The following is a 20410-nucleotide window of genomic DNA, read 5'->3' as shown; positions in this document are numbered from 1 at the left end:
AGACAGGAGCGCAACTCCCTAATAGCGTACAAGTTGTTGGAATTGAAACTTGAGATACAAGGGATAAGCTACTTGGAGTACAAGAGATAAACTATAAGGAGAATATTGTTACAGAGAATATCTATCTAGTCTATGCGGTTGCACCAGAATATATGGCTGAACCGAACCACCTTAACACCATAGCAACGCTGTTTAACAGGAAGTGGCTCGATCCTTGGATCATGATGTGCTGGAGTCTTGGGCTGTGAGGCTGTGAGCTATGGTGCATTTTTATGCATGATGATGGTTATTTGCACGTGGATCATATTTGGAAAAGGAAAGGCCCAAATCCATCTGCAATCTTGCAATCCATTGCAATGTGCAACTGTACCTTACAGGATCTAGTTTCCTTGTTTTTCATATTTACTAAATCCAGTTAAATTCATTAAAAAAAACAAATTCAGTTAAAAGGCTTTTTTACCGAATCCAGTTTCCTTGTTCCAATAAGAATAAGAATAATACTCTTTTTTTTAGGGAAAAGAATAAGAATACTCAGTTCAGCAAAAGTCTCAGTTTGATGCCTGATCTGCTGCGCACAAGACAAGACAATAAAATCCAGCTGGACGAGATAAAGAAAAACCTCGTGGCCAGTCAGCCGCCGTCCGATCAGAAATCAACGCCCGCGATCGCTTGATCCAGCGACCCGTGCAGCTGCGCGCGGCCCTCGTCGGCGTCTTCTCCCCCCCCCTCGTCTCCACCTCCCCGTGCTCGTTCACGCTGTCCGTTCCTCGAACCGCCGCGGCGTCACGTCACAGCCACGGAGCGCGGGGCCTGAGGAGAGGGGAGCTGGAGGCCGGCGAGGCAGAGGAGGGCGCGCGGGGGAGAGATGATCTCGCAGTTCTTCGTGCTGTCGCAGCGCGGCGACCACATCGTCTTCCGCGACTGTAAGATCTGGATCCTGCCCCCTTCGTTTTTTCTCGCGGAATTTGTCGTGATCTGCCGCTGATTTGGGGTGGGGATGTTGCGGGTGGGCGGGATGCAGATCGCGGCGAGGTGCCCAAGGGCAGCGCGGAGATCTTCTTCCGGAAGGTCAAGTTCTGGAACGAGGACGAGGCCGAGGAGGCGCCTCCAGTGTTCGTATGCATCTGTTCCCCTCTCCCTGCTTGTCTCTTGTTATTCGTACTGGGCAATCTGATAAACCATCCTAATTTTGAGGTTTTTGGGTGCTGAGTTGTTGTGTTACGTTGAAGTGATAGGCTGATTAGCTATGTTTATTATGGGTTGTTTGAATATGTGTTGAGAAGCTTAATAGCATCACCTATTTCCAGATAGAACATGAGCTTACGGATCGCCGGTTCTGTTTGGAGTCATTGCGCGTCCAGTATGTTTGTTCCTTGCACCATAATTGAGCATTTGGTTAACTGCATATGGGGCATCTGCATTCCTGTGTAAGTAGTTCCTAGGGCAAATGCTTTAGATGGACTGATAAAAAAGTTGACTAATCCCTCCTCCAGCAACTCTTCAACTGTTTAGGAGGTCTGGGAAGTGGGGACTAAGCTCACCAGGAAGGAAACTTTTAGTGCCTGTTCTCCATTATGGTTCTTTGGGTAGTGAGCAGGGTTATAACATGATGCATTGTTAGCTCCATATCAAATAAGCATGAAGCTTGCCTTGGAGGATCTGCTTATGGAAAAAGTTTAAGTTAGATGCAGACAGTTTATTATGATTATCTTGTAGGGTTGTAGGATATTCGACTCTTGATAAAATGAAGGATTGAGCGTTACATATGTGTATGGAAGAGACAACAATGATTGCATTCCTCTTTCTGTCGATTCACCCATTTCTTTGCCACTTGATCTGACATGTGGCATTTTCTACATTTTGTACATGACAGAATATCGATGGGGTTAATTATGTCCATGTCAAAGTTGCGGGATTATTTTTTGTAGTAACCACAATGGTCAATATCTCCCCGTCGCTTCTCTTGGAACTTCTGCAAAGGATCGCACGTGTTACCAAAGACTATCTCGGTGTTCTAAATGAAGATTCCCTGAGGAAGAATTTCATTTTAGTGTACGAGTTGCTCGATGAAGTTATTGTAAGTACTCTACATTCCACACTACCTTTCTTCATACAATATTAACTGCAACCTGTTTTGACCATGTTTTGGGGCCACTAGCAAATTTTAATGTGTGTTTATCAAGCAGTTAGTGTGGTTTTGAACTGGCTAGTATGATTCATCTGTTTAGGACAAAACACAATACTATCATCTTCTGGTAGAACTATGTAATTATTTATGTGTTGAATTGTGTAATTAGGACTTCGGATACCCACAAACAACTTCTACCGAGGCTCTGAAGTCGTACATATTTAATGAGCCAATCATGGTTGATGCCGGACGGTTGCCACCACTTGGTCCTGCTGCTATGTTCATGGTAAAACTTCTGCCTATTATTCCGAGAAAACATGGCTTTAGGGTCTCACTTGACCAAGCAGTGTGCTACTCACCATTTTACTTTGTTAATCTCATAGTTTAATTTGACAAATTGTCTAATGCAGCAAGGCACGAAGCGAATGCCGGGTACGGCTGTGACAAAATCTGTCGTTGCTAATGAGCCTGGTGGGAAAAAGAGGGAGGAGATTTTTGTTGATATCATTGAAAAAATAAGTGTGACATTCAGCTCTAGTGTAAGTTATGATATACACATACCTTGTTGTTTTTCCTTTTCTTCTTCCTGACCTGAAATCTCAAACATGTTGCAGTTCTGTAGTATTAATTAGGGCCAGTTCTTTTGGCAGCTTAAAAAATAAGCCGCCTCCTCCCCAGCTTTTTTCTCATAAGCCGCCTCTCTTATTCATTGGGGCTTCTAAACTAGTTATGTAATAACTAATTTAGAAGTCTCAACAAATTTTAGAGGCGGCTTATTTTTTAAGCCGGGGAGAGGCAGCTTATTTTTTAAGCCGCCCAAAAGAACTGGCCGTGATTACTAAGTAGTTCAAGTTGCTGCTTATAGTTAGTATGGTTAGTGGATTCTCTTTACTGTCAGTTTCTTGTCCTACTAGTATCTTTGTGTTTACAACTTAAAATTGGACATGCATAAGATGTCATCTTGTTGCCTCTTACTGTAAAATTCCAAATCCATGGGATAGGGACGACATGACCTTTTGGTTCTGAATAGCTCAAATGGGATACTTGCACTTTGTGAGGCACCACATATGATGATCCTACTCCTGAGTAGTTAAATGGCAGTTTGTTTTGTTATCTTGTTTATCGTGATATATTAACCAGGATGAATACATGCTTTGTTCTAATGCAGCAGTAGTACTTTCATGTGCTTACTATCTTCTATTTAAAATTTCATTATACAGGGTTATATACTTACCTCTGAGATTGATGGAACCATCCAAATGAAAAGTTACCTTAGTGGAAATCCAGAAATCCGTCTAGCTCTGAATGAGGATTTGGGCATTGGAAAGAATAGCTCTTCTACACATGGTACGGCTGTTAACTTTTCTTCCTTTAATCACCTGACTTAGGAAAATGTTATACTACTACTTTCATTGATTGCTGGATGTCTATAAGCACGACCTGGATTTTATGTTTCTTCGCTGTTCTTGATCTTGTGCTCATAGTGTTGAAAACGTGTTAAGTTTTTTCTTAATGGGTTATTCAATGGATACATTTAATCATTAATATCAGTGGAGACCTTCTATTTGCATTTTGTCTTATTAACAATTCCTATCTTAACCGAGATTTGGTATTCACTATAGCTTTTTACCACTTGAACAAAGTGAGTTTGATGTGCTGTTGCTATCGTGTAAATTTGATCTGGTTACCATCACTTTATTCTTACATCTTGTGAATTAACAATACTACAAATGCTTGATACCAGATTACAGAAGTTCTTCTGGAGGAGGATCCGTTGTTCTTGATGATTGTAACTTCCATGAGTCAGTGCAGCTCGACAGTTTTGACATTGACAGAACTCTGCATTTAGTAAGTACTACTGATATGATTTGTTTTTTCTTCCTTTTTTCTTCCAAATATGCACAGCAGCAAAATTTGACCATCATATTTACCAATGAGTAGATACCACCTGATGGAGAATTTCCAGTGATGAACTACCGGATGACTCAAGAATTTAAGCCACCCTTCCGTGTAACTGCACTAATTGAAGAAGCTGGCCCATCTAGGGTAAGGTATTTTGTGTTTTTGAGGTGCTGATAAAATTAATATTTCGATATTGGTGTATCTTGATTCAAGATCTTGGTTTATGTTACACAGGCTGAAGTTCTACTGAAAATTCGGGCAGACTTTCCTGCAAATGTCACTGCCAACACAATCACAGTACAGATGCCAGTGCCCTCTTACACAATGAGGTCAGTTGCAGCTTTATTTTGTCCTTTTGAGTTCAGACAAAGTTTAAACATTAAATTCTGCTTGTGATAATTGGTTAAAGGGTTGCATTATGGAATTACTTTGCAGGGCAAGTTTTGAACTGGAAGCTGGAGCAGTTGGACAGACAACAGATTTTAAAGAAGGAACCAGGAGACTGGAGTGGAATCTAAAGAAGGCAAGTTCCAAAAAGGATTTTATCTATGGTTCACTCTTGTTTTCCCCCCATTGAGTTTGAACTCTATTATATGCAAACCCTATTCGAAGATGATTACATGCGATGCAAGCCTGAATTTGTTAGCCAATCTGCTGTACTTTGCTGAACAAGTTTAACTTTTGGCAGATTGTTGGTGGTTCCGAGCATACCCTTCGTGCAAAGCTCACATTTTCCCAGGAGACACATGGTATGCTCTTGACTTCTAGCATGGCCTGTCTATGCTCTGAGTGACTATTATACTATGTTTTTGTGACACACATCTTTATGAACACAGGAAACCTCACAAAGGAAGCCGGACCAGTAAACATGAACTTCACTATACCTATGTACAATGCTTCAAAGTTACAGGTAAGACCATCTGCTGCCATCTCTGTGCCAACACTAACATGATTTAAGAATTTTCTTATCTGTTGAACAGCTAGTAGATCGATGTGTAGCTTTTATGCTTCCTGAACACCAACACCACCCACACACGACTGAACTATTCCCTTCCCCGCTGCAGGTCAGATATCTTCAGATAGCGAAGAAATCCAAAACATACAATCCATACAGGTGGGTGAGATATGTGACACAGGCCAACTCGTATGTAGCTCGCCTATGAGGACATTGCTTGTACAATTCTTCTGAATGCTCTTCCCACCTGTTCCTTGTGCAATTATCTTGGACAGACTTGAAGCTTTGGACAGAGTGACATGTATTGTAACTCTATAGTGGGGATCCCAACATCACTCTGCTCCTGTAGCTCACTTTCTTTTTTAGTGTTATATTTTCCTTCTGCAATATGCAGAAAATACATGATGGTTGTTTGTATTCTGAGAAGTGAATAAATTTCTTGTTCATCTGGTAATTACAAACTGAAACTGTCTCGCTTCGGAAATAGCACGGAAGATGAATCATATGATGGAATGCATCGGATCATTGGCTGCTTTATACTCCATTTCTAAATATAAGCCTTTTCAGAGATTTCAATACGGACTATGTACGGATGTACATAGACATATTTTAGTGTAGATTCACTCATTTTGCTCCGTATGTAGTCCATATTGGAATCTCTAAAAGGGCTTATATATTTAGGAACGGAGGGAGTATTTCTACTGGTGATGCCGGATGAGAACCCGAAATGAGGATTTTAGGACAGTGGCAATCTTGTCTGAAGCTTCATTCTTTTTATGTTGACAAACATTACAGACGTACAAAGCTACCATGCTCAATTTTGCCACTCATCAGCATGTAATTATGGGACAAACATTACGGACGAACAAAGCTACCATGTGCTCAACATTGCCACTCAGCATGTTTCAAGAAAAGGAAGATCATATGAACACGAATCCAAACGAGTAACGACTGTATATCCTTGGTGTAACGAACGAACAATCACCGACGACTTGATCTTGGCTGGCCACTGGAGCCGAGAATGCGCGACTTGTTCTCACAGAACAGTTTTTTTTTTTGACGGGGTGTTCTCACAGCACTGGAGCGTTGACATCACTCCCCAAAGTACGTGGGCCTCAAACACACGCTGCCTTAAGCCCAGATGAGCCCAGACAGCCCAGTAATCGCGGAGTCGTCACAGGACCTGTAACCCCCGGCCCACGTCTTCTTCTGCTCTTCCTCGCCGTAACTCGGCAGTTTCAGCGCAGTGCACTCGGCAGCCAGGTCCAACGACGCGGCGACGACGGCGAGCGTGACCGCGAGCGCGCCCAGTCTTCCTACAGATCCGCGCGGCGGCCGGCAAGGTGCGGCCCTCTCCCTCCGTCTCACCTGCTCTCTTCTCTCAGATCGCATAGGGAATTTTTGCTCGCGCGAAGAGTTCCTGCCCGTCCCGCCGCGGCTTCTTCTGTCTTCCTCGTCGTGGTTTACGGCAGATCCGTTCGATTTGGGGCGGGATCCGTAGTTGTCTACGTGGAGTCACAAGGGGGTGACTGAGTTGCGCGGCTGCTTGGCCACGATCTCGTGGCCGGATCAGCTTTGCATCTAGTGAGATCTCGTTCGATTTGATTCCGGAATTCCGGCAGGAAATGGTCCGGGCTCAGTCCACTCTGTCCCTTTTGTTGGATTTTGTTCGTAGGTTTAGGGTAATTCCTGTGGTGCTCTTTTGGGGATCACCCGGTGGGTGTGCCATGCCATAGGTGAGTGAACGTAATCCGCTTGGTCAGGTTCAGGCGCCAGATGCAGTAGCCTGATATCCTTTTAGGATGATTTTTTTAAGTAATTCTCCAGTTTTAGCCGTAAGAAGATTATGCAACCCACCGAGCAGATTAAGCTATATTGAGTGAACAGCTAAGGAGCTGAATTTGTACATGTTGATAATAGATGATATGATTTCCCCCCCTTAAAACATCAAACCTAAGGTAGAGGCGAGGCTGAGTTGGTGGGTTCGCAAACTCTTGCATACAAGAAGAGTTCTCTTGGCAGTAGAAACTTGGGAAGGGCAATGAAGATATGAAGACCAATGAATTGGTGCACCAGGAAGATCGTGTTATGTGTGTTTCTCTGTATAGCTATCATTGCACGTTTCCTGCATGTTCTATTACACTGCAGAGAGAGTGCTCTTGTACAGCAGTTAACTAAATTTCACACCTCCATTCATGTGTTGCACTGGATCTGGTTATCGAAATTTTGTTTCTGTTATCTTCTATCTTTCTGTCTTGCTTTCATTTGAAACTTTCTATAGATATTAGTAGTGCAGGTTCAGTCGCACCATCTTATGTAATCTAGCTCTATACATCAGTAGCAGTATGCTCTTCATAGCTTAAAGTATGGTCATTCTTTCTGATCATGCTACACCATAAAAGTTTATCTAGCTAGTCTCCCATCTCCCACGACTCATCCCTGAACTACAGTAGGCAGAGGACACCCTTCCCATCTCGGGTACATGGATGGCCTAATTTGTATTTTGTACATGCAAGGTTCCTTAATCAATGCATATCATGATAAAAGTGGATTGCACTTAACCCCAGTTTATTTGCTATTTCTACGTATCTTTTTGGAGAAAGTGGAGTCAGAGTGATGCTGACTTGGTGACATCCCAATCTGTCATCAAATTAGATTTGTAGGAACATGCCCCTGAGCTCAGAGATCTTTGTTTGGAATTATCAGGACCATATGATGGTTAAGCAGGGCTTTACCACATGTTTGACTTGCTGTGTTTTGTATTGACAGCCTATCGCCATAATCCTATAGTAGCTTAGTGCTGCTTCTTGCCTTCCTTTCTGACACCACACGCACAGCTCGTTCATACCTCTGTTTGTATGTTGTGCTTTAGCCTTTGTTTCCATGTCATATACTTCTGATAAGTGGCAACCAGTACATTTGACTATCATCATCGATTGCCTGTTTTCACATCTTAACTATCCTTTGTTTGCCAATGTTTTCTGCAGATGTTTGACGATCAAGACTTGGGTTTCTTCACCAACTTCCTGGGGATCTTCATCTTTGTGTTGGTCATCGCGTACCACTTTGTGATGGCAGACCCGAAGTATGAGAACTGATCGCCTTTTGTTTAGCAATGAGACCGTATTATACTTGGAGCAAATAGGGAAATGTGTCTGTTAATGGTAACAGAGCGCTTGACAGATCTTCTTAAGTGCAATTACCTGGCATTGTGACTTGAATCATGTTTAATCTGTTGAACAAGTGAACTGTGGAGATTTCGAAAGATCGATTTACTATCTGTCTATGTTGTACCCTGCTTGTTATTTGCTGTTTGATTATGTGATCTGTATTGCCTTTGGGGTTGCAAAATTCTCATATCTGGGACTTGAACCCCCTAGCTTCATTTTTGCTATGTTCTTCAACGATATAACTATTTTATATCTAATCAATAAAGCTTGCCGGATGGCATTCCATAAAAATGAAAAGACATTTAAGATGCACTGGAACCTTGTCGATGAAGCAGAGTTTCTCTTCTCCGCCTTGTTTTACCCATGTGAAGCAGCATCTTGCCATACACCTATGGGTTGCCGGTGCACAGATCACAATTACATGTGCTTTGTATTTCCTGCCATTTATCAGTCTTCCGTATTCAGAGAATGGAAGTTGCTAAGATTTTGGATTGTGCTTAAGCAAACCTTTTTCTACAGTGGTAGCAAAAATGAACCGTTCAATAGTTCTGGGATCTGTTTGGATGGACGTAAGGGGGCATCCGTGGAATTGACGGTACAGCATGTTTGAAAAAATGACCACTGTGGGTTATTTTAGTTCAATTGTTACAACAAACACCAGCAAGACAAAAATGGCAAAATGTTGGCATAACTCTTGCATGAAATATACTCTGAGAAGCAGAATTTATCTCAGTTCTTGCAAGAAGAAATATGCTGATAAACAGCCACAGAAAAATCTAACACTCTTGACCGCAGTACATGTGTTTGGCCGAATAAGGCATTATTCTACTCCCGTCTTCGTATAGTAATGAATTGTTCTGCAAACCCGCTACTAAGAAATATTATGACAACTATTTAGTCGCAAAGATAAAAATGAAATGTAAACTAACAACTTCAAATACTTGGGAACCAGATAAGCAAATGACATAAGCTCTCACCCCGGACATTGTCAAAAAGAAAAGAAAAAATGTCTCACCCTGAACTGAAGAAAGAACTAGATGCTTCTGAATGAGATTTATCATCCATATGAATGGCGAAAGGTTGAAAACTAGAGACAAGTGGTTGGATTTCTTCTTCGCTCCTTTGAACAACATGACATGAGGCCAACCTTTTTGTTCGCAAATATTGTAATGTACTCTCCACTTGCTTCATAGTAGGCCTTTCTTCTCCCTTGAGACGCAAACACGTCTCCGCAAGAGAGGCAATGATACAAATTTCATCCTCGCTTGCTTCTTCAAGAACTTGAGTGGCTACCACCTCTCTTACTGACTTTGTTTTAATCTCTGTAATGAAGTAGATGGACAAGTTTTGCTTTGAACCTGAATTACTTCTAAAAACAGGCTCTTTTCTTGTAAGTAACTCTATGAGCACCACACCAAAACTATACACATCGCCTTTCTCATTTAGTTGCCCAGTTTGATAATATTCTGGATCCAAGTATCCGAATGTTCCTTGTACATTTGTGGTAACATGAGTTTGGTCAATAGGAACTGTTCTTGAAGCACCAAAATCTGAAACTTTAGCAGTGAAATTTCCATCTAACAGGATATTCGAGGACTTCACATCACGATGAAAGACCGATATCGAGGCAGATGTATGTAGATAACAGAGAGCTCCAGCAGTTTCTTGAGCAACCCTCAAACAATCATCCCAGGATAAACATAGTCTACTAGTTGGCTCACCATGCAAAACATCAAATAGAGAGCCATTAGGGATAAAATCAGATACTAAGAGCGGCACTTCTGTTTCAAGACAACATCCAAAGAGCTTCACGATATTTCGATGATTTATCTGGGAGAGGATTACAACCTCATTAATAAACTGATTGATCTCAGATTCCTCAACAAGTTTTGACTTTTTTATAGCCACCACACGTTGGTCCGATAAGATGCCTTTGTATACCATGCCATGTCCTCCACGGCCTACAATACGAGTTTCATCAAAGTTGTTTGTTGCCTTCTCCAACTCCTCTAAGGAGAAAATCATTGTTCTATCACTTGCATTTTCATCTGATAATATGAGTTGTTCCAATAGAAGGCCTTGGTTTTTCTGGAAATAAAGCCTGCGTTGTTGTTTTTTGACGTATCTTTTCCATCGATAGGAGATGGACATTCCACTCAAGCCAAGAAGTAGCATTCCAAAGCCCGCACCCAGCCCAATGGTAACACCTATGTAAAACCATATGCCAATAAGCTTATTGTTGTCTTCATATACCCCATAATAATTGAAAGGTAGGTACCTATGACGAGAGTTTTCTTTTTGGTAGAGGTGCACTGCATTTTTTTGGGATCATATTTTGTTCTCGGAGGACAACAGATGAAGTCTCCAATGATATTGTGGCACGTCCCTTCACAATTTTTTGGGTCAAGGCACTCATCGACATCTGCAAAATGAGGCACATCTTGGTAAGGTGCACAAGCAAAATAATATCAAAGAAAAACCTTATTTCCCCAAGGTAATACATATGTTCTTGTCTTCTTGACAAGATTAGGAGATCTGAATCAGAATATTAGCCATGTCATGGGGCAAAAGACTGGCTTTCCTAGAACTTGGGCGGGTAATATATTGACTATCATACCTAGAACGATAAAACACGACTGCAATTAATAACACGTGCATATCGTCAGCCTTTTCCATGAAACCGACATTTCCAGTTCTACTGGTAGCTAAATAACCATTTTTGGACGAAGATAGCCAGACAACTAGGTACCTACAATCTGACTCAATTTTCTCTTTTTGTGTGTGAATAATCTGACTCTAATTCTAATATTGCCTATGAGCCACGCGGACTGTTTGATATATAATCTTAACAGCTGAGGTCACGCCTTTTTCCCGAAAAGGAGGATAACTCCTTTTGGCATATTTAACATGGTCATAGTTCCTGAAATAATGTATAACATTTTCACCTTCGTGAAGCCATTGACCTATCTTACAACGACTCTAATGTAGAACGTCAACATTGTTTTTATCATAGTGCAAATTGTGGGCTTTGATTGGGGGTTAAAAAGATTATCGTAGTGCAAATTGTGGGCTTTGAGGGATTAGGTTTACCCTTTTAAAGTGCACATAGTGATTTTTTGGGGTCGAAATTTGCTTAATTCCATGGACCACCAACATAAGGATTTTACACGCCTGTTTAAAAATTGCTTTAAAGAGAGGCTATAGGGCTCTTGATGGTGAGGTGACATAGTTTACATTAAAGGGGAGTCTACGGTTGTAATGGCAGGTTTAGTGTGTGTACATTAGTCCGTCGTCTCTCAAAACCACATCCTAAATTAACTCAATTAAATCAAATCTTATCAAGACACCAACTAAATCAAAACTTTCCTTGCTTCTCATACCCTATCCAAATCAAGTTGAATCTTAGCAAAACCTCACCTAAATCAAAACATTCCTTGCCTTCACTAACCATACTCAAATCAAATCAAATCTTACCAAAATCTAGAATATGGTGGGTGTAAGGTATATGTCGGACACGATTGGTGTTTTTTTTGTGGGGGTGGGGGGTGGGGGGGATTTCTAATCTATTCATCAAACATAATGGTAGTAAGAACACTAGAAGTAAAATAAATTACATTATGTTTGTAGACCACCAGCGATGACTATAAGCACTGATGCGAGTCAAAGGCGCGCCGCCGTCATGACCCCTCCCTATTGAAGCCGGACAAACCTTGTTGTAGTAGATAGTCGGGAAGTCATCATGCTAAGGCCCCAAAGGACCAGCGCACCAGAACAACAACTGTTGCTGATGAAGAGAAGCATAGATCGAAAGAATACAATATGTAGGCACACATATGCGGATGAACGAAGACCGAATCCCAACAGATCCATCGAAGACAAACATCGAACGTATCCCATAAAATCCGCCGGAGACACACCTCTACACACCCTCCGATGACGCTAGACACACCACTAAGACATGGGCTAGGCGGGAGAACCTTATTCCATCTTTAGGGAGTCGTCGTCGTCTCGTCTTCCCGAGCAGGACAAAAACCCTAGACAAACTCCAAATAACACCTAAAAAGGAAGCAGGAGCCTCCCGCCGGCGAGGGCCGGGATCCACCACGCCTCCATGGCCCTAAGGTCGTAGGATGCAAGGCAGATTGGCGCCAGCGTGACAGGAGGCAGGGAAACCCTATTCATTGGGTGCTCTTGTGTGAGGAGAAGCGAAAGGGGTAAACATACTACATATCACAGACACGATTGGTGTTGAACCTATGTCCCCATTGCAACGCACGGGCAATTAGTTAGTAGATGAAAAATTGGTATTACTGCCACTTGAAAATTCGATGTTGTGTCAAATTTACTGTTTCGTAAGAATATTCTTCCATTTTTTAAAATCAGAAAACTAATTTCAAGTTGTATTTTGCTTTGAAAAAAATCAAATTCGTTCTACAAGGATGGAGAGGGAGTAATAAGTTACTACCATGCAAAAGTAAATTAAGATTGGAACCTCGGTTTGGTGCAAGAATTGTCATTACTTGGACCAGTAGATGGTTTGGTGCAATAGTGAGACTAATCTTGGAAAATCTTGGAAAAGGTAAAAGAAACGGCATGTCAACAAAATTACCATTTCTTGCTAAAAAAACACAATTACCATTTTACAAGAATATTCGTCCATTTTAGAAGAATATTCGTCCATATTTTAATCAGAAAACCAATTTCACGTTGTATTTTGCTTTAACAAACCGAATTCATTTTTTAAGAGAAACAAACCGAATTTATTCCGCAACAGATGGATTAATAAGTTATCCTGAAAATTGAATTAAAGACTGGAGACTTGGTCGTATGGTAAGTGTGGAATTGTTGTTAGTCTTTTTGTTACCTTTGCATCCGTATGGAAGGTAAGGATTTCCTTGGTACCCTTTCTTGCATCTGCAGAAGTAGCCTCGTCCAATAGGCGAGTCGACGCACACGCTGTCGTTGCCGACGCACGGATAGGACTCCGGCTTGGCGCGTGCTGACTCGCAAGTCTCCCCTTGCAGCGTTCCAATAGCCCAGTCCACCACCAGCGGCGCCTGCCCGCCGTAGGCGTCGACGAACGCCGACGAGGAAAGGTAGGCGGACGAGAAGGTGAAGTTGGACGCCTCCACCAGCGCCGCGTAGCTACAGCGGCCGGTGCTGAAGCTCCCGTCGAACCACACCCGGTAGTTCTCCAGCCCCCTCGGGATCGCCGTCCGGCAGCAGCCGATCCCCTCGCAGGAACCGTTGGTCAGCAGCGAGAGGTTGCCGTCCTTGCATGTGGCCCCGCACACGGCCGTGTACGACGTGACGTTGTCCGTGTCGCCGATGTAGGCGAGCGTCTTGCAGCCGAGCACGGTGAACTTGTTGGCGGTGTCGGAGAGCCGGAAGATGGAGCCCTCCAGGTCCATGTTCGACGGCGGGCTGTTGACCTCCATCTCCCCGGCGGTGGCGTTGTAGCAGTAGGAGGAGATGTTGTTCAGCCACCGGACCTGGCCGTGCTCCAGCGAGATCTCCAGCACCTCCTGGTTGATGTAATGTAGCCTCTTGCCACGGCCGCCCCTGTCTAGGCAGCGGAGCTTGAAGCCTTGCCGGCGGTCAGAAAGTTGGCAGCCATCCTCGAGGTCGATGCCAAACGGGTAAGGGATCTCCAGCCCACCGCATTCCCTCGTGCAGTTGCCTGGTGGCAGAGAAGCTCCAACGCCGGTGAGGCGGAACGCCGTCAGCGCTACGATGAACCCTACTGCAGGTGCTAATTTTTTGAAAGCCATGCTGAGTGGTAAGGCTACAATTTGCAGCAGCTTTTCTGATCTAGTGATTTCGGGCTACCCAGTCGCTTGTTAGTCTGAATAATGTTGCCATGATTATATACATATATTCACATTTTGAGGGTAGGGTAGGTGGGACTGGACTGGTTCCTCTTGTTATCCTTCCCTGCTGTTTCGTGTTTCCTATCAAGAAAAAAGGCAGAAGGAGAATAGTCCATGGAGCTGTTCTATGGAATACGCGGTGTGACATACAGTATTCGATAAGAAACATGCACCAAGTGTACATCCTAAACAGTGCAGTGTATTGGTGCTGTGGTAAGTATGTTTATATTCCATCTATAATAGGGCCGTATTATCTTTGTTACTGGGCTACATCGCGAAAGGAAAGTTTAGGTAGAGAGAAAATGATTCAGGTTCCATCGACATCACCATGTTATATAGGGCTTCAAGCCTTCAACGCGGACCACATTTCAAAAGGAATTTAAACAAACCAGGCAAATTGGACAGTTATCATTAGAACCATTACATTTTTGACATATTTCAACTAAACAAAAGCGAATGGCATTTTTTTAACTTAGTCTATATGTTCGTCGACCGTTGCGTCCTCCGTGTTCTACATCATGCCTTCCTCATGTCCGGCAAACTCACCGGCCATGAGCCCCAGGAAGTGAAGCTGCGGGAGAGGGGGAGGGAGAGAGAATAGGACGTGGGGCACGGCCCACATGGGACACTAGGCGTGCCCACGTCCCATGTCCTACTCTTTCTCGCCGGAGTTCACCGTGTCGACGACGTCTGACATGGATGGGTCGGCCTTGTGGTTGTTGTGGCGGGGCATGAACAGTAGGGGCGGCGACATCTATGGTCACACGCGCCTCCTCTTCGCTCCCCTTCGCATCAAGGTCCATGAACAAGGCGCCACTCTCCACCCTTAGGACCCGCAGCCGCCATTGCTTGCGGCAGATGTCGCGGGTGATGCGCATGGACTGTTACAATGCCCGCTGCTCATCCAAGAAGCCCAGATCCTCCACGACCATGGCCACGGCGATGTCATCGTTCTCCTACTCGTCAGCGATTTGCCCCTCCGCCAACCGATTCTCTGCCAATCGCCAGGTTCCGTACAACCGGTCAAACAACCACGGTGGTTGCATGCTAGGCCATATTTTGTTCTGCCTGCGGGGTTAGTTCCAACACAACATATAGGCATGTTTATAGGCATTCAAATGTCGCTACAACACACAATAATTTTGCGCAAGACAAAGGCCTCATTAGAACAACTCTTCTCAACTTATCCTCCATGATAAAACTTCAACACTCTTTTATTGAAACGAAAAACAAAAACTTACTTTTCTACCTTATTCGCGTGGGTTGCCTCCCACGAAGCGCTTGTTTTCGGTCAGATAGCTCGACCATAGTGATTCACTTGGGTAAAAATACACCGAGCCCATAGCTTCGAGCATTGACGATAATGCCGTCTCCGGTGTATGTCTTCATTTTCTTTTTCCCGGGGAAATGTCTCACAAAAGATCCTTCCCAGTAAGGTCAAATCTCACATTTCCCTCAAACACATTAATAACAGTCTTTATGGTCATAAGAAAATGCCTACCAAGAATTATAGGAGCAATGAGATCTTCAGGCATATCAACTATAGCAAGATCAATCGTGACAGGGCAATCATTTATTTGAATGATAACACCATGCTTAATCGTGACAGGTCAAACCAATCTCAATCTCACGCTCAAAATCATCTTCTTGCTTAGCAGGTAACTTATTGAATAGTTTTTTTCTTTGATCGTCCAACTCGCGTACCTTCGCTGCAACATGATTAAGAAAGACATTATATGCCTCATCATTTGATACCTCAGGTAGTGGGTGTTTCATTGCTATCATCTTTACGAAGTCTGTAACCGTATAAGTATACTCTCGCACATTGCACTCTCTTCGTTACTTCTCATCATCTTGACATCTTCAACCGGGTTAGGTTCTGGTTTACCTACATAGAATCAGAGTTTGGCTCTCTGCAATTTTAGCCACTTGTGCTTCCATGCTATTAATTCTTCCATCTAGAGCCTGCACATTGTTAGTGAATCCAACAATCTTACTGGTCAATTGACCAAGTAAGTTATCATGATTCTTCAAGATATTTTTAAAGGTTTCATTCTGCTCACTCTGACTAGCAATAAAAAAAATTCTAAATTTCTTCTAGAGTATTTCTATTTCCATTAAAATTGTTAGGTGCTCCACTATTATTGGGATAAGGTAATCTAGATGCAAACCCATTATTTTTTCAGTTGGGATTATAGCTATTACGAGCAATAAAATTGACATCATTAACCTCTTCATCAGTAATAACGTTCACATTTACCTCTTGTTTGCCTTTCATGGCGGAGATGAGTTCATCAATCTTAGCGGTCAACTCTCTTGGTGGTAGCCCTCTCAACATGCCACCGGGCATAGTTTTCTTGCATTTCATCTAGCAACTTTTTATCATCAACGATGGGCTTACCCATAATAGTTCCTCCTGCAGCAGTATCAATCATAGTTTTTGACATAGGATTTAAGACATTATAAAACATATGAAAAATTAACCACTGTTCCATTCCATGGTTACGACAATTTCTTATAGCATCCTTCGTGCGAACCCACACAAGCGCTAGTGGCTCGCGATCTTCCTGCTTAAAACTTGTTATCTGTGGACGAAGTTGCATAATTTTTGCAGGTGGGCAAAACTTAGATAAAAACTTACTGAATCAATCAGTCCATGAAGTTATATTACCTGTAGGCAAAGATAGAATCCATTCTTTTGCTTTTCTTCTCAAGGAGAAAGGAAATAGGTGCAACTTCAAAGCGTCAAGATCATAATCTTTAATGTGTGTCATGTTGCACAATTCAGAAAAATTATGCAAGTGCATACTGACATCCTCAGAAGCAAAGCCTCCAAATTGATACTATTGAACCATAGAGACTAGGTTCGGTTTTATCTCATACTCAGCAGCAACAACATCAGGTTGTGCTATAGGTTCACACATGAAACTATTGCTAGGAGTAGCAAAGCTTCCTAGGTTATGACTCGTAGTAATATTTTTTAGGTTTTCTACTGACAAGACTTGCAACAAAAAGTAAACTAAAAACTCAAACAACACTCTTAATAAAAACTCTAAACACAAAGACTAGGCACACAAAGCCTCCTCGGCAACGACGCCAGAAAATGGTTCGATTACTTCCTTTAGTGAGCCGAAAATGGAGCAGAAAGGATTCTCGCCTTTTTCCCCAGAGGTGACCCTGAGTTACCGAACCCACGAGAGGATGGTGCCATTTAAGCTAGGGTATCAAACAAGGTCTTGCTAGAGAATTAAATTCTATCTTTTGACCAGATCGTAAATCAAGCTGACACTGAAAACACTTATAATAAAAATAGGCATGGGTATGAGGACTTATGCTTACAACCATATATTTGTGTCGGGACCATCATGAATCATGATCTTAATTTGTACTCTGGAAGTCATCCATCAAGATGTGCTTGCTACATATCGAAGTGGGGCATGTGTCCAAATTATTTCTTAACCGGCACGCGTCCTGCATCAAGAGTCAGTTGTCCAACGAAAGCCTTGTCCGTTGCACGGGGTTGCACTGTTAATTAAGACTACAATAATCAGACAAAAGCATTGGGCATTTAATGACTACACCTCTTGAATCTCCAAGGATACGACTTGTGTTATCACACTAAACATTTCTGGCATTGGTGTTTGGAATAACACGTCACGGTCTCCCTACCCTCAGCATCTTTGTGACTCGCTCTCCATGATCTTGGGTACCTGCAGGGATGAAGAACGCGAACGAGACATGATACAACAATGGAACATTTTTTATGCTATGCATACGAGACGTTAATTCAACGTACTTCCATTGAACTCTCCAAAAAAATACATCGGGTTGCAAGACCCTTGCCTCAACCCATGACCTTACCGAACTACCCACACATGAAGATCAGATCAAACGAAGAACACATCATGAAGATTTATTGATTGATAATATGTTTTACAATGGATGCCGTGTGTGATACATGATTACAAGTATGACTAGATTGCTGAGAACTATGGTGGTGGTGAAGGTTGTGGCTACGGCGATGGAAAATGGTGGCGGCTATGGTTGATGGAGATGGCTTTAGTGAAGATGAGAATGACTGGCTTGTTCTGTGATGTTCTGGTATTCATTTGGCGCTAGGCCCTTTATAAATGTCGTTCACGTAGACCAGTCGCCTCGGTTGCCATGCCATACAACTATCCATAAGAGCGCGGATAGTCATATGGAAGGTCGCCTTTTGCTCTGTTTCCTCTGGTGCACCACCCACTTGATCTCTTCTATCTCCACTTTACCCCTTTTCATGTATTGGCTTGATTTTGTCCATAAATAGCCAATTTCTCGTGGAAATAAAATAAAGATCGAATATTTAGAATCGTTTGCATTCATTAGTCATTAGTAGCAATATCAGAGCGAATATCTCGGTTTTAATAAAATATTTCTGCTTAAACTTAGGTTAGAGGAGTGTAAAAATAACACTCATCAATTATCTTATCACAAAACAAAACAAAATTGTTGTGCGAACGATGAACACATGCCGTGGAGATACACGGTCACGACAACAGGAATGGAGTTGAAGATGCATGTTCCCGTCGGATCCTCGAATAGTTTCTCACAGTTTGTCCAAACTATGAATCTTCGACGTCTCTAAGATATCTATGCGTGCAGGGAGAAATGTCGGGCAGCAAACTGCTAGGTCCACTCGCACGATGTCAACATGCGACTGACGATGACTAGGTCGTGGAACTGGTCGAACTCTTTTCAAGGTCTTGCCCCTCCAATTATATAGACGTTTGAGATGGACTCAACACGTGATATCCATTATCCACACCCAATTCAACTTGGATCCAATCTGAGTGGGTTCCTGCCCCTTAAGCACGCAACCCTATATGTTCATGCACACATGGACACGATGCAAGTCGATAGCTGGTAGCGGCTCCTAGTAGAATGCGACTATGAATACGGTTCATGATTCGAACAGAAAAAGAATGAGAACAGAGGGAAAGAAGCCCCCTGTCTTATTCTTATAGGAAAATGAGGAGACTCGAACCCAGGCCGGCGACAACAACCTTTGTGCTGTCGCAACTATGAATACACCTTCTCTCATGATTCGAACAGATGATTCAAGGGATAAAACATTTTGAGAAAACAAATCTATGAGAAAAAGACAAACAAGCAACCGACACATGCGTCCCGTGCATGCGAAGAAAATCCCACCAAAACTTCCAGATTGCGGTAAGTGCCGCATATGCAATGCATCACTTGTCATCATGAGAGAAGGTGTGAGTGACCTTTGCACGGGGTTAACTAGTGAGTTTGCTCATCCCTGCAAACGCCAAATGAGTTGCTCTAGTATGTATTGCAGTGACGATTATTTATATTCATTTCTTGGCCAATTTTTTATTTCAACCAGTTTTCTTTAAAATACTTTCAATTTTTAAAAGTAAATCAGGAATTTAAAAAAACCATGAATTTTAGAGAATATTCCCAATCTAAAACATTTTCCCAAATCAAAATAATGTGAATATAAAATTATTCCCTAATTTTTAAAAATGCTTCCAAAATTTAAAAATTACAAAAAAAGTAAATTTCATGAATTTTAAAAACATTCTCAAACTTCAAAGAAATGAAAAATTAAAACAATATTCATGAATTTTAAAAAATGAATTTAGAAAAATCATAAATTTAAGAAATGTTGCTGTATTTTAAAAAGTAAAATTGTAAAATAAAAATAATAGGAAAATGCGAAATAAAAACACAGTAAAAAGGAAAAGTTGTCAAGGAATGTTCTACTAGTAGAATCTTTCAAAACCGGAAGAGAGAGTCTTCCGAAGTCTGCTTGAGCTGGCCCAGTAATGGTGGGTAGCGTCAGGTGAGCAGATTATGCGAGGTTGACAAACCTCGACCTTTGTCTCAAAAGTAAAAAGGACAAACCTCGACCTATGCGTTGAATAGGATCACCTCAGAAAAAAAGAAGAAGCGTTGAATAGGATCAAGTTCAAGGACCAAAACGCTGTATACTTGAAGCGAGGTGAGCAGATTACGCGAGGTTGACTTGCTGCATTTTTTATTGATAACCTGTGGCCATGATCCTATAGTAGACACTAGGCGCACAGCTCGTTCATAACCTCTGTTCGTATGTTGTGCTTTAGCCTTTGCTTCCATGTCATATACTTCTGACAAGTGGCAACCAGCACATTTGATCATGTATCATGGCTAGCTTGTTTTCAGACCTTAACTATCCTTTGCTTGCAATGTTTTCTGCACATGTTTGACGACCAAGACCTGGGTTTCTTCACCAACTTCCTGGGCATCTTCATCTTTGTGTTGGTCCACTTTGTGATGGAGGACCCGAACTACGACAACTGATCATCTCTTGTTTTGCACCGTCTTACTCGGAGCAAGTTGG

At 42.3% G+C, this 20410-nt stretch overlaps 3 protein-coding genes and 1 pseudogene across 3 annotated transcripts; 3 read left to right on the top strand and 1 right to left on the bottom strand.

Moving 5' to 3' along the window:
• Window positions 1–720: 720 nt before the first annotated feature.
• Window positions 721–8265, top strand: LOC125536211 (Clathrin adaptor complexes medium subunit family protein). The gene is made up of 14 exons (XM_048699392.2): window positions 721–923; window positions 1022–1116; window positions 1874–2077; window positions 2298–2414; window positions 2539–2667; window positions 3349–3475; window positions 3873–3976; window positions 4070–4174; window positions 4265–4359; window positions 4466–4553; window positions 4719–4779; window positions 4867–4940; window positions 5095–6328; window positions 7973–8265. Exons 1-13 carry the CDS (start codon window positions 866–868, stop codon window positions 5191–5193), a joined length of 1356 nt encoding a protein of 451 aa, XP_048555349.1. The 5' UTR covers window positions 721–865; the 3' UTR covers window positions 5194–6328; window positions 7973–8265.
• LOC125536209 (dolichyl-diphosphooligosaccharide--protein glycosyltransferase subunit 4C) lies at window positions 7973–8265 on the top strand. The gene has a single exon (XM_048699389.1). It carries the CDS (start codon window positions 7973–7975, stop codon window positions 8081–8083), a length of 111 nt encoding a protein of 36 aa, XP_048555346.1. The 3' UTR covers window positions 8084–8265.
• Window positions 8266–8930: 665 nt separating this feature from the next.
• Window positions 8931–14011, bottom strand: LOC125535304 (wall-associated receptor kinase 5-like). The gene is made up of 3 exons (XM_087543441.1): window positions 13020–14011; window positions 10434–10577; window positions 8931–10362 (listed from the first exon to the last, which is right to left on the bottom strand). The coding sequence occupies exons 1-3, from the start codon at window positions 13924–13926 to the stop codon at window positions 9167–9169; spliced, it is 2247 nt and encodes a 748-aa protein (XP_087399567.1). The 5' UTR covers window positions 13927–14011; the 3' UTR covers window positions 8931–9166.
• A 6257-nt stretch (window positions 14012–20268) lies between these two features.
• LOC125541228 (dolichyl-diphosphooligosaccharide--protein glycosyltransferase subunit 4A pseudogene) lies at window positions 20269–20370 on the top strand (annotated as a pseudogene).
• The last annotated feature ends 40 nt before the right edge of the window (window positions 20371–20410 follow it).

Source organism: Triticum urartu, chromosome 2A (genome assembly GCF_056163025.1).
Source record: "Triticum urartu cultivar PI428250 chromosome 2A, HENAU_Tu73, whole genome shotgun sequence".
In the NCBI taxonomy this organism is placed as follows: domain Eukaryota; kingdom Viridiplantae; phylum Streptophyta; class Magnoliopsida; order Poales; family Poaceae; genus Triticum; species Triticum urartu.
The sequence above is the reverse complement of the archived record's forward strand: the minus strand, read 5'-3'. Positions and strand labels throughout refer to the sequence as shown.